The 12,347-nt window shown below is 46.6% G+C and overlaps 6 protein-coding genes across 6 annotated transcripts; 4 read left to right on the top strand and 2 right to left on the bottom strand.

The window, feature by feature from the left end:
• Window positions 1–55: 55 nt before the first annotated feature.
• Window positions 56–1,505, bottom strand: TSTA_032510 (extracellular exo-polygalacturonase, putative; the record flags this gene model as incomplete). Its single annotated transcript, XM_002480384.1, has 4 exons — window positions 56–499; window positions 550–749; window positions 812–1,178; window positions 1,230–1,505. 4 exons carry the CDS (start codon window positions 1,503–1,505, stop codon window positions 56–58), a joined length of 1,287 nt encoding a protein of 428 aa, XP_002480429.1.
• A 720-nt stretch (window positions 1,506–2,225) lies between these two features.
• Window positions 2,226–4,389, top strand: TSTA_032500 (alpha-L-rhamnosidase B, putative; the record flags this gene model as incomplete). The annotated part of the gene is made up of 3 exons (XM_002480383.1): window positions 2,226–3,125; window positions 3,177–3,442; window positions 3,504–4,389. 3 exons carry the CDS (start codon window positions 2,226–2,228, stop codon window positions 4,387–4,389), a joined length of 2,052 nt encoding a protein of 683 aa, XP_002480428.1.
• Window positions 4,390–4,631: 242 nt separating this feature from the next.
• Window positions 4,632–5,928, top strand: TSTA_032490 (L-serine dehydratase, putative; the record flags this gene model as incomplete). The annotated part of the gene is made up of 3 exons (XM_002480382.1): window positions 4,632–4,726; window positions 4,793–4,846; window positions 4,941–5,928. 3 exons carry the CDS (start codon window positions 4,632–4,634, stop codon window positions 5,926–5,928), a joined length of 1,137 nt encoding a protein of 378 aa, XP_002480427.1.
• Window positions 5,929–6,082: 154 nt separating this feature from the next.
• On the bottom strand, window positions 6,083–7,197 carry TSTA_032480 (ankyrin repeat protein). The gene is made up of 3 exons (XM_002480381.1): window positions 6,841–7,197; window positions 6,598–6,775; window positions 6,083–6,531 (listed from the first exon to the last, which is right to left on the bottom strand). The coding sequence occupies exons 1-3, from the start codon at window positions 6,853–6,855 to the stop codon at window positions 6,203–6,205; spliced, it is 522 nt and encodes a 173-aa protein (XP_002480426.1). The 5' UTR covers window positions 6,856–7,197; the 3' UTR covers window positions 6,083–6,202.
• Window positions 7,198–7,377: 180 nt separating this feature from the next.
• On the top strand, window positions 7,378–8,152 carry TSTA_032470 (RNA polymerase III subunit C11, putative). Its single transcript, XM_002480380.1, has 5 exons — window positions 7,378–7,437; window positions 7,514–7,635; window positions 7,701–7,788; window positions 7,862–7,956; window positions 8,014–8,152. The coding sequence occupies exons 1-5, from the start codon at window positions 7,425–7,427 to the stop codon at window positions 8,044–8,046; spliced, it is 351 nt and encodes a 116-aa protein (XP_002480425.1). The 5' UTR covers window positions 7,378–7,424; the 3' UTR covers window positions 8,047–8,152.
• Window positions 8,153–9,269: 1,117 nt separating this feature from the next.
• On the top strand, window positions 9,270–11,328 carry TSTA_032460 (translation elongation factor EF-1 alpha). The gene is made up of 7 exons (XM_002480379.1): window positions 9,270–9,391; window positions 9,453–9,582; window positions 9,639–9,993; window positions 10,054–10,292; window positions 10,360–10,466; window positions 10,526–10,969; window positions 11,077–11,328. Exons 1-7 carry the CDS (start codon window positions 9,387–9,389, stop codon window positions 11,180–11,182), a joined length of 1,386 nt encoding a protein of 461 aa, XP_002480424.1. The 5' UTR covers window positions 9,270–9,386; the 3' UTR covers window positions 11,183–11,328.
• The last annotated feature ends 1,019 nt before the right edge of the window (window positions 11,329–12,347 follow it).

Here is a 12,347-nt window from a genome sequence, read left to right as displayed (position 1 = left end):
CCTATCTTAACCCCATTTCCTTCGTGCCGTACGTGTTATAACTATGAACTATACATCAACACCCAAGAAGACCGTGAACACCTCCCGACTCAATATATGAACAGCTTACATTGCCGTACGCTGAAACATTCTGCGAAGGATTGAGTTTGACATTTTGGAAGTCGATGTTATAGCACGGATGAACATTCGAGCAAGACACCGAAGCGATACGGTTGTTCGCAACATTGTTTAGGTAGCCTGTGAAGTTGACAAAGGCAACATTCGAGATGGCCATGAGGCTGGTCCCTTTAAAAGTACCATTATCTCCGGTGTCTTGAGTGATGGCTGGACCGGTATTGGCCCCTTGAATATGGAAATTGGAGAAGAGGATATTCTCGACTGTACCCCAACCGCCGCCGTTTGGCAAACCGGCGCTCTCGTACGAGCTCTGTGGGACTCGTCCGCCCATATATGTCTTGATGTACGCCGAGTTGTGCATATCCTCGTTATAGCGAATGATCTGTATGTATACAGTTAGTATCATCATTATGAGGCGCTTCTGTTACATACCTCGACATTGTCTACTACCACGTTCTTGACTGAGGCGTCCTCAAGGTACTGGCCAAGGCTACCGATAGCAATGCCGTTACCTCCATGACACTTTACATCCGAGACTCGGATATTATATGAGCGTGGTTTAATGGCGATGCAGTCATCTCCACCCTGATACGTGAGACCATTCAGCTGGATATTGTTTGCGTCCATAGTATCTGTTCATTCAGCAACACATTAGTCTCGGTCATTCGTCCGTATATTGACGGCGGGTTCATACCAAAACCGTCCGTGTTCTGCACCCAGTTCGTGCCATATGGAGCATTAACGGCAGTTGCATTGCATGTGATATTGTTGAATACCATATTTGTTCCATTCATGATGTTAAGAGACCACAAAGGAGGATCCTTGACCGTGAAATCTTCCACGAGGACCTCTGATACATTCCAAAAGACAAAAGGCATCGGTCTTCCAGGCTGTGTGACGGCTTGTTCCGCATTATACCAAGCATTACCGTTGCCGTAAATCTGACCAGTTCCATGTCCCTTGATGGTAATATGATCTCCAGTTAGGATAAAGCCAGCATGGTGGTTTTGAAAGGCAATCGGATATGAGTTATTGCGCCAGTAGTCGAAATCATCTGAGAACTGTCTTTGAATCAGTTCAACGGCCTTTGTATTCGTGGTTCCAATGCTTACTGTCCACACGCCACGCCATTCAATTACAACATTGCTGACGACAGGATTGAGTCTAGTTGCAATCCAGTAATTTTCATCCTCGGGGAAGATGATGGTGCCGTGTTTTCCACAGCTCGAGAATGCTTCAAGGATGTTCTGGACATCGTCTCTCTTCCCTCCTAAAGCTGTGACTGTGCAGACATTGCCCTTTTTTAATACACCTCCCTTGGAGGCAGCAGCTGCGAGAGCTGTAGCACAGATCCAGGCGATAGGCGCAAGGTTCGTGAGCCAGTACATATTTGGATGATGAGACAACAATCCGAATGTTTGAACTTTTGTCCAAATCTCACCAGCAGTTTCAACTACTCACTTCTTATTGACCTTTCTCTTAGATTACAGACGCTAACAGACGTAACTGAACGTCAAATCAAGAGAATCAAGGATTATTCCGACTAGTGTAGTATCATTTTTTTTTTTTTTTTTCAGTTCGGGCTGTACTGGCCCGAGCTGTTCTCACGAGCCACTGAGCATTTACTAGGGAAACTCGACCATGACTCCAACAATTCAATTGCGGGGAAAAGACCGGGGTTAGTCTTGAGTCGATCACTTTATTACTTTCCTAATCGAGGCATAAGCAATTATTAAGGAAACATGGTATCCTCTGAGAAATGCCCAATGCGCGGCTTGCATTAGGGTTGGGAGAGACATTTCATCCCGGATGCTTCAATATTCCCACCAATGAATTTGTTCCTTAACTCCATACTTCCTTGCTTGTTATGATATTGAGTAACAATCAGCAGCCAATATGGTTAAGAAGGATTAATGGTTTGCTAAATTGCGTATTCCGGGACAATACTTTGGATTGTCGACGGCATAACTACTAGCGAGATCAAGCAAAAGCCCTAGCCAGGCCACCCTCTTAAACAGCAATTATTTCATGCTCCGAAAGACTGAATCTCGAAGTGTAGCAACTGAAGTGCGTTGGGAATCGACTGGAACTCTGCCAATAAGCTCGTTATGATCTTATTAGGCAAGATCAGCCTCGCCCACTTCTGGACGCTGGCTCTCTCTGCTGTAGCAGAGGCTGGGAGCTGCTGGAGAAATACAACCTGCACAGGTCCCGAAGATACATCATTTCCCGGCGTGTGGGAGAAGAACATTTATGCTCCTGCTTCACGTCAAGTCCGCCCGCAGAGTATACTTGAAGCATCAGGTTCACGAACAGAATTCAAACTAGGTTTGGGATACAACATTCTAACAGGAAATGGTTCTCGGATTGTCTTTGATTTCGGTATTGAAGTTGGTGGGATTGTCTCCGTAAGATATACAGCGTCAAGTCCAGGATTAGTTTTGAACCTGGCATTCAGCGAGGCCCGGAACTGGATTGGAGAGTACTCTGATTCCTCAAATGGCGCTTTCAAACAGGGGGATGGTTATCTCACCTATGATATCACGGCAGCAGGAGAGGGGTTATACACGATCCCTGACAACAAGTTGCGCGGTGGATTCAGATATCTGACTGTATTCCTTACAGCTGACAGTTTTAGCAATGCTACTCTGGACCTACATGATATCAGCCTAGAGATAGGGTTTCTTCCCACATGGTCCAACCTCCGCGCTTACCAGGGCTATTTTCACAGTAATGATGAACTGCTCAATCGTATCTGGTACAGTGGTGCGTATACAATTCAGACAAATATAGTTCCAACAAATACTGGCCGACAGATTCCTGCCGTGGCACATGGATGGTATAACAATGCTACCCTTGGGCCTGGGAATGCCATCATCGTTGATGGTGCGAAAAGAGACCGCGCCGTCTGGCCGGGAGACATGGGCATTGCAGTGCCTGCCACTTTCTTCAGCATTGGCGATTTGGAGAGTGTCAGGAATGGATTGCAGGTTATGTACGATACTCAGGTAAGATAAAGATAACCCCGGCATATTCATCCATTCTGACAAATTTTCAAGGCGTCAACAGGTGCTTTTGCGGAATCAGGTCCACCCTTGAGCCAAAAAGGATCCGACACATATCATATGTGGTCTATGATTGGGACATACAACTATATTCTGTTCACAAATGATACAGATTTTCTTCAGCTGAATTGGGCAAAATATCAAAAGGCTATGGATTATATCTATGGAAACGTCGATTCTAGTGGCCTCCTGAATGTTACAGGGACAAGAGACTGGGCCCGGTGGCAACAGGGATTCAATAATTCTGAGGCGCAGGTGATGTGAGCTAACATACTGTATAATACGATGTCTTCATGTAATGCTAACATGAATAATGTACAGATTATACCATGCCCTCAACACAGGAGCACTACTTGCCGAGTGGGCTGGTGACACTACCGGGCTGTCTAGTAACTGGACCGCAAGAGCCAAAATCCTAGCAGCGGTTGTCAATGCACATTGCTTTGATGAAGCATATGGTGCATTCAAGGATAACGCAACAGCCACTACTCTGCACCCTCAAGACGCCAACAGCATGTCCATCTTATTTGGACTTGCAGCCCAACATCGCGTACAAACCATTTCTCAGCGATTGACCGAGAACTGGACCCCCATTGGGGCTGTTGCTCCGGAATTGCCTGAGAATATCTCCCCATTCGTCTCCTCCTTTGAAATCCAAGCCCACTTCGTAGCTGGCCAAGCGGACAGGGCGCTGGATCTAATCCGTCGTTCTTGGGGCTGGTACATCAACAATCCCAACGGAACGGAGAGTACTGTGATTGAAGGATACCTTCAGAACGCAACTTTCGGGTATCGTAGCAGCCGTGGATATGATTATGACGCTTCATATATCTCTCACGCACACGGCTGGTCTGCTGGTCCTACGTCCGCATTGATTAACTATGTGCTTGGTCTATCACTCACCGGCCCGGCGGGATCAACATGGAAGTTGGCGCTGCAATTTGGTGATTTGACCTCTGTCGAGGGAGGGTTTACTTCCTCCTTGGGTCAATTTCAAGCTTCTTGGCATAGACATTCTTCGTCCTCATATGAATTGTCATTCAGAGTACCTCATGGAACACAGGGTACTGTTGTACTACCGCCCGTAAGTGGGAAGAAATTGGAAATGGCGTTGAATGGGAAGAATATACCATTTGGGATCGAGGAGACGAAGACGATCTCTATCACGAAGGGAGGTTCTTACAAGATTGCTGTTCGTATTAAGTAGCGAAAATGATGATTATTATTATTATTAGGGTTTGAAAATCATGTGATATTTTGAAGTATGGATTCTATATCTTGTGGGAAACAACTCTCCTATTCTGACTTTAGGGCTGAAGTAAATTAAAGTTTAGTACCTGATCGTAGGGCGCGGAACCACGATATAAGAAACCACATTTTGCCACTTATAATTTTCCTTTTCACTCTTAACGCAATACTCGGCTTTCTACAAAGTCCAATCACAAAACCATGGAGCCAATACCGCCAAATAAATCACAGAGAAGACGGCCATGGATCAAAACACCATTAATTGAGTCAGCCACACTCTCCAAAGCTGCAGGATGGTAAGGTTCATGCGAGTACCTTAATAGGAAGTCAAAAATACCGTACTAAGTTTCTCGATGGTTTAGTCGGATTTTTCTGAAATTAGACTGTTTACAACCTTCTGGTAGTTTCAAGTCGAGGTTTGTCGCTCATCTGTTTCGACTGCGGCCTCGTCACGAAAATGGGCTACGAACGTGGTCAGTGTAATGATGGATCATGCTAACGCTTACACAGAGGCATCGGCAACTTCATTCTCTCCCAACTATCTGACCCCTCAAATGATGGCAAAAAATTACACTTCTACAACTCCTCTGGCGGAAACGCTGGCCTTGCGGCCGTAGTCGCAGCTCGCGATTTGGGTTGTCCTTGTACCATTGTTGTACCCCATAGCACGAAACAGATGATGATTGACAAGTTGCGAGTCGCCGGTGCTGCTGATGTGATTCAACACGGAGCTAGTTGGTATGAAGCTGATACTTATCTTCGGGAGACGTTTATCAAGACATCGAAGCAGGAGGGATCTTCGGATGTTATCAGAGAGGCTGGTACTGTTAAGAATGTATATGTGCCTCCTTTTGACCATCCACTTGTTTGGGAAGGGAATTCTACCATTATTCCTGAGCTGGTTGAGCAGCTTCCTGCCCGCGAGGATGTGGACGAAGCACAAGAAAACGCCCAGTTCCCTGCGGAGGTGATCATATGCAGCGTTGGTGGAGGGGGCCTGTTCAATGGGCTTATCCAGGGCCTCCATGAATACAACAAATCCCATACAAGCAATAGCTCCAAAGGCAAGAAAGTGAAAGTACTCGCCACGGAAACCAAAGGAGCAGATTCCTTAGCTTACTCTCTGCAAAACGGGACGCTCAAGTCTCTCGACGCAATTACATCCATTGCAACAACTCTAGGCGCCTTGTGCGTGTCATCACAAACGTTTCAATATGCATCCGAGCCACCGGAGGGCGTCGAGGTTACGAGTGTAGTGGTATCTGATGCCGAAGCAGCTAGAGGGGTAGTTACGTTCGCGGATGAGATGCGTATACTAGTTGAGCCGGCCTGTGGGGTGTCGATAGACGTTGCCACAGGAAAGAAGTTGAGGGAGGCAGTGGGAGATGGTAAATTAGGGCCGAACAGTCGTGTTGTAGTTGTTGTTTGTGGTGGTTCGACTGTTACTCCTGAAATTGTGGCTGAGTATCGTTCAAGACTTGCACAGGGATGGATGTGATCAACTTTTTCCGTCGATATATTGTACCTACATAATGGTGACCTGAATAGCGTCGCAAAAGCTGGAAGGAATGTCTACCTACCTACGGTTCATGATACTTTATCATTTTTCTTTTGTATACAATTTGGAGAGAATGCATACGATGCAAAAACAGTATCCTAGCGTATACAATTCTATCGTCGATTCGACTCTGGTAATGATGTTGTTTCATTCAAGACATTGCTCTGACCTGTAAGAGCGCCCTGTCTCATATTGAGTGAATACTTGCACACTTCTAGTCGCTATCGCTAGCACTTCCCTCACCGCCCTCCGCCTCCTGCTCATGTTGTATATTTTCATTTAAGATATATTCAGCCTTTTGAAGAGCGGCTTTAATATCCGTATGACGAGGATCGACCAGACTGATTGGTTTTTGGCCATGTTTGTTTCGAACCCGTGGATCACAACCTGCCTCGCACATCATTTCAATCATTGCCAATCCCGCATCGTGATCTTTTTCGTTGGCGTAGCGGACTGCTACATGTAGTGGAGTATCATTGTCGATGCGTGTTAAAGGGTCGCATTCAAAGTATTGGATATCGAAGAGCATGTCCATGACATCGTCTGCAAGAAACGAGAATTGATCAGCATTTGGACCGAGTCAAGGAAAAGTAAGCTCTGTAGACTTACAGCTACCATACATGGCGCAGATATGTAGGGCATAATTGCCCAATGCATCTTTGACGTTATTGAAGAATTCCGCTACCTCTTCGTTTGTTTTCTCGTTCATGCTATCGAGGACTTGTTCGATGAGATGCGGTTGATCTCGTCGACAGGCCTCTACGACCAATTCGCGAGGAGAAGCACCCTGATTGAATCAATTATTAGCGGGCTTCCTTCCAAAGGTTCAATCAGATTGGTGGCTGCAGATACCTCATCGTCTGCCATTTCTTTGCTGCCTGGGAAAAGGCAAATTCTTGGCAAGCCGGATGTTATGGGAATTGTCTTTCGCGGAGATCAGAGCTTCCTCGTCTTCCAAATATAGATTTCGAGACCAAGAATATGATTATAATGATATCGAACCGAATAAATGCTGTACAAGAACACTGTCCGGTCAAGAAAAGATGTTGCGGAGAGGGGTTGGCGGTTATATCGCGGCCGTTTCAGGTGCTTCAGTTCGAGATAACCAGGTAGAAAAGGCGGCTTCAGACCCGGTCGGAAAGAGTATGTGTTCAGTGGACAGGCTTTTTTTTATCAGCAGTATAATAGGAATCGGAAAATATCACTTCTACCTACAAGCGTCAACAGTAAACATTGAATGCTTTACGGTCTGTCGGAAAAACTAATCATCCGGCCTTATCACCACTCTTCCCCGCGCCTAAAAATACTGCAGCAGAAATCCAGCTAAACCCAATACGGAATTGCACGATGCTTTTTTTGATGCTGTCGTCAATCTTTGCATAATTTAGCGCGACAAGACGACCTCATCTGCAGCTGAGTTCTTCATTACCACCAAGATGCCTCTGACATGTAAGTCCTCTGCGCTCCTTTGAGCACATTATTTTATGCCTCGTGAAGTGCTGTTATACTGACATCTATCAACCAGTCTGTCCACACTGCAGCAATGCGTTGACCGTCTCTCGAGCTGAGCCTTCGACGACCTATCCCATGGGTGTGAATCGTTTCCAGTGCCGCACATGTCCGTATCAATTTGTGATCGATCGTCTAGTAAGCGGAACCATATCCAACGGATCCCCGAATACCAGGAACAATATGTGCTGATAACTGGGCAGTATGTCGAAGAAAAAGTGTTGAAGCAGAAGGAGGTGGAAGTAGTCTTCAATGACGAGGAAATGTTCAAGAATGCCGATAAACTTCCAGGTATTGTCTCTGTTCTGGTCGATTGCGATGACAAGCGGACATGCAAGCAAATGGTGCTGACATGGTTCTCTAGTTCAATGTCCATCGGATACTTGCAACGGCGAGTACGCCTATTTCTACCAACTCCAAATTCGCAGTGCTGACGAGCCGATGACTACATTCTTGAGGGTACGTTTTGGTTTTCTGATACTGGATTTCGCGGCTTCCATTCTGACACTGTTATAGTGCACCACCTGCGCGAAGACATGGAGAGATTAGAACAGCCTCTCTCGAGTCATTATCGCTAAATAATGATTAGACACGGATACCTTGACGAAATAGGCGATTGGCGGTTTCTTTTGCATTGTGAATAGCGTGCGGCGTTGAAAAGGTTTTTGATATATACCCCGCATGAACTATCGGCGTTGAGTTTGATAATACAAAAACATACGACTTGGAACGATTGAGCTAGTACTAGAATCACTTCAAATGTACAGTTTGCTGCTCATTCAGTTAATCTACAGCCTTGTACGTCGTCAGCAGCCAGAACGATAGAATGTTCGTATCAAGTGTACACCGAGACATATCGGCAAGATTGTACCGCAAGTATCAAACAGATCAAACTCTAGATCTTCTGTGGCGACTCGCAGACACCAAATGCTGCGCAGAAATACCCTCCAATCACATGTCCATGCCACATACCAGTTCGAGTTAAATCATCGAAACTCAGGCCGAACAGGTGGAACTGCAACCGCCACTAAGGAGCCACTACCAGCGACCTTGACGACAGTTGCCGCAGAATTTTCCGCCTAGCAACGTACAAAGGTACACTTTACAGTGTCTCACGTTCTCATTTGACAATAATTGGATCAATCTTTTGAGCCCGAAAGACCTGTTCGATGTTGCTGCCCAGTTTGTTCTGCAGCACAACCCGATCCAAGAGAGGCAACTTCCATACAGTCGTATGTTGGTTATAGCTTAGTTAGAGCTAGTCACTGATAGGCTACGTGTTTAGGCTTGCTCTAGATAGAGGCGAGCAGAGGTGAAAATTTGTTGTTCGGCGTACGTAGTCAGTATAGTGGGTCGACCGAGGGGTCGATGGAGGGGTACGGAGTACTCCTACGCATATCGCTCAATTCAATGTACAGATTTCTCTGTATCAACAGCGTAAAAGAGAAAAGCAGGTAGATGTGAACGATACGGCGGTAACAACAGATTAAAACTTATTGGGGCATATTTGGGTCCTGACAAACAAGGCAGCAGCCCCTCTCAGCAAAAAGGAAGAAAAAAATTTACCAAAGTAAAGTGGGGCGGGCCAGCACTTGCCTCTCGCTTGCCCCTCCATATAAGACTTTCCCCTCCCCCACCCACAGAAATTTTTCTTCTCTCTTTTCTCTCCTCGTCAGCTTCAGTACGTATAAACCCTCCCTCCATCAACCCTCTCTTCCATCTTCCATCTTCCATCTTCCTCTTTTTCATCTCTCCAAATACTAACTCGTCTTGCTCAGCACCTCTACGCATTTGGGCCGTAGTATCTGAGCAATTCCCTGAACTCATCTAGTCATCTTCCAAAGAAACTACATCAGTTCTCCCCAAAAAACACACAAATAACCGTCACCATGGGGTTCGTTCTTCCTATCCCATTTCGTCAAGCCTGTTCATCAAACTGACTCTTGCCTTAACAGTAAGGACGAGCGTACTCACATCAACATCGTCGTCATCGGACACGTCGACTCCGGCAAGTCCACCACCACCGGTCACTTGATCTACAAGTGCGGTGGTATTGACGCTCGTACCATTGAAAAGTTCGAGAAGGTTTGTTACACCTGCAACACTTGCTTGACGAAACATGCACTGACTCTCAATCACAGGAAGCCAACGAACTCGGAAAGGGTTCCTTCAAGTATGCCTGGGTCTTGGACAAGCTCAAGGCTGAGCGTGAGCGTGGTATCACCATCGATATTGCTCTCTGGAAGTTCCAGACTGCCAAGTACGAGGTTACCGTCATTGACGCCCCTGGTCACCGTGACTTCATCAAGAACATGATCACTGGTACTTCCCAGGCCGATTGCGCTATTCTCATCATTGCCTCTGGTACTGGTGAATTCGAGGCTGGTATCTCCAAGGATGGCCAGACTCGTGAGCACGCTCTTTTGGCTTTCACCCTCGGTGTCCGTCAACTCATTGTTGCCCTCAACAAGATGGACACCTGCAAGTGGTCTCAGGGTGAGTTATCTTGTGTCCTGCCCTCGAGAATCATGGGCCTCTCATACTAATATGTCGCAGATCGTTACAACGAAATTGTCAAGGAGACTTCCAACTTCATCAAGAAGGTCGGATACAACCCCAAGACCGTTCCTTTCGTTCCTATCTCCGGTTTCAACGGTGACAACATGCTTGAGCCCTCCCCCAACTGCCCCTGGTACAAGGGTTGGGAGAAGGAGACCAAGGCTGGCAAGGTCACTGGTAAGACCCTTCTCGAGGCCATCGACGCCATTGAGCCCCCCACCCGTCCCGCCAACAAGGTTAGTACCTGCTCCCTGCTCCTGTCGTTTTGTGTTTGTAGCTTCTGCTTACTGACCGCTTTTACAGCCCCTCCGTCTTCCCCTCCAGGACGTCTACAAGATTGGTGGTATTGGAACGGTCCCTGTCGGTCGTGTTGAGACTGGTACCATCTCTCCTGGCATGGTTGTCACCTTGTATGTTATTTCCACTATCTTACCTTGGGTGTCTTCTGATACTAACTTGCATTCCGTAGCGCTCCCGCCAACGTCACCACTGAAGTCAAGAGTGTTGAAATGCACCACCAGCAGCTCACTGCCGGTCAGCCCGGTGACAACGTTGGTTTCAACGTGAAGAACGTCTCCGTCAAGGAAATCCGTCGTGGTAACGTTGCTGGTGATAGCAAGAACGACCCCCCTGCTGGCGCTGCTTCCTTCAACGCCCAGGTTATCGTCCTCAACCACCCTGGTCAGGTCGGTGCTGGTTATGCACCAGTCCTTGACTGCCACACTGCCCACATTGCTTGCAAGTTCGCTGAGCTCCTCGAGAAGATTGACCGCCGTACCGGAAAGTCTGTTGAGAACAACCCCAAGTTCATCAAGTCTGGTGACGCTGCCATCGTCAAGATGATTCCTTCCAAGCCCATGTGCGTTGAGGCTTTCACCGAGTATCCTCCTCTCGGTCGTTTCGCCGTTCGCGAGTAAGTTTTTCTCTTCTCCGTGATTTCAGCTGCTTTTCTCCCTTCCCTTTTCCTAAACCGTCGCACCCTAATTGTGAACACCTGACTGACCTTTTTACGTGATATAGCATGCGTCAAACCGTTGCGGTCGGAGTTATCAAGAGCGTCGAGAAGTCCACCGGTGGCACTGGAAAGGTCACCAAGGCTGCCCAGAAGGCCACTGGTAAGAAATAAAAATGTGCACGATTTTGGGTGAAAAATCTCATGCGTGGACGAATTTATTCTTTACGATCAGGGCTGGTTTTTAGCTAGAAAATGGACATATTTTAGACTTGTCTGAAAAATGACTCAATGAGAATTATGATTTCCTTTGTCTCTCAACTTATTCTTTCCATTTCGAATCCATCTTCTTGCTTGTAAACGATTAAAAACTTGGAAAAAAAAACGATGACTACGTCTCTTTTTGTTGTGGCGACATACCATACGGGTTATTCCAAGTCAGGTTAGTCTTCCCGCACTGTTATTATACTGCCACCGCCTTTTACCTTTTAGCAGTCAAACCCCTGAGAGCCACCATGTCAGAATCGAAATATCATTAAGGCAAGTTTATGACAAGGCAGCTGGACAGCTTGGTTGTTGATTGTTGTGCCTCTTTCCTTTGTCCATCTCATGATGAGCATTCACAACTAGGGAGGTATCAGCAGCAAGGACCTTTTCCATGACAATAATCCTCCCTTGCTACTGAAGTACTTGAATGGCAAGTTTTATCCAATTACTTGTGCTACCACGTCGTAACTAACTATCAATTTGGGAGATGACAGGGCAGATTATCTGCTTTTGTCCCATCGGCGGCGCCGCGGCGACCAAATCAGGCAAAGTCCAACATGAAGAACAATGAAATATCCACTCTGAGTGGCATCCCTGATGTCAGTATGTTGCATCAGCTTTCGCCGGGGCAGCAGGTGTTGCATGTCCACTGACGTTGTTTCTTTGTCTACAGACGGTTTTGTCCGTCAAATTTCGTTTGCTACTTTGCTGGATGATGGTTGTATCAGGAGGCTTTCCCACCTTTTCGACAGAAGACAATTCTTTCCTTCTACAACCACTCTGATATACAATTACGCCTAGCGGGCTTTCCATCCTTTTGTCGATTTCTGCCTCATGAGTGAGCTTGATACGATAACTCTTCGGAGAAGATTCATCTCGAGACTGTTGTATTTAGTCCATTTGTAAAAGTCATCGTGAATGATATTCCGAGGAGCCAGCTGCATGGATCTCTGTGATGTTGAAATCAACGAGCATGCCAAGGAAGTTCTACTTTCCAAGTGATCATCGCCACCAAAGACAACGGCTGAGGAGAGCAATGGTGGGGTGCACGACATCGCAGCACAACTCGCTG

The sequence above is a fragment of the Talaromyces stipitatus genome, genomic scaffold, assembly GCF_000003125.1.
Source record: "Talaromyces stipitatus ATCC 10500 scf_1105507295541 genomic scaffold, whole genome shotgun sequence".
Classification (NCBI taxonomy): Eukaryota; Fungi; Ascomycota; class Eurotiomycetes; order Eurotiales; family Trichocomaceae; genus Talaromyces; species Talaromyces stipitatus.
This window is presented reverse-complemented; position numbering and strand designations above follow the sequence as displayed.

Excerpts from the sequence above, each read along its gene's own strand:
- TSTA_032480 (XM_002480381.1), bottom strand. Across the intron at positions 6,532-6,597 it reads CTGCGCCATGTATGGTAGCT|ACGATGTCATGGACATGCTC; the intron begins GTAAGTCTACAG and ends CGTTTCTTGCAG.
- TSTA_032470 (XM_002480380.1), top strand. Across the intron at positions 7,789-7,861 it reads GAATGCCGATAAACTTCCAG|TTCAATGTCCATCGGATACT; the intron begins GTATTGTCTCTG and ends ATGGTTCTCTAG. Across the intron at positions 7,957-8,013 it reads CGATGACTACATTCTTGAGG|TGCACCACCTGCGCGAAGAC; the intron begins GTACGTTTTGGT and ends ACACTGTTATAG.
- TSTA_032460 (XM_002480379.1), top strand. Across the intron at positions 10,293-10,359 it reads CCACCCGTCCCGCCAACAAG|CCCCTCCGTCTTCCCCTCCA; the intron begins GTTAGTACCTGC and ends CCGCTTTTACAG. Across the intron at positions 10,970-11,076 it reads GGTCGTTTCGCCGTTCGCGA|CATGCGTCAAACCGTTGCGG; the intron begins GTAAGTTTTTCT and ends TACGTGATATAG.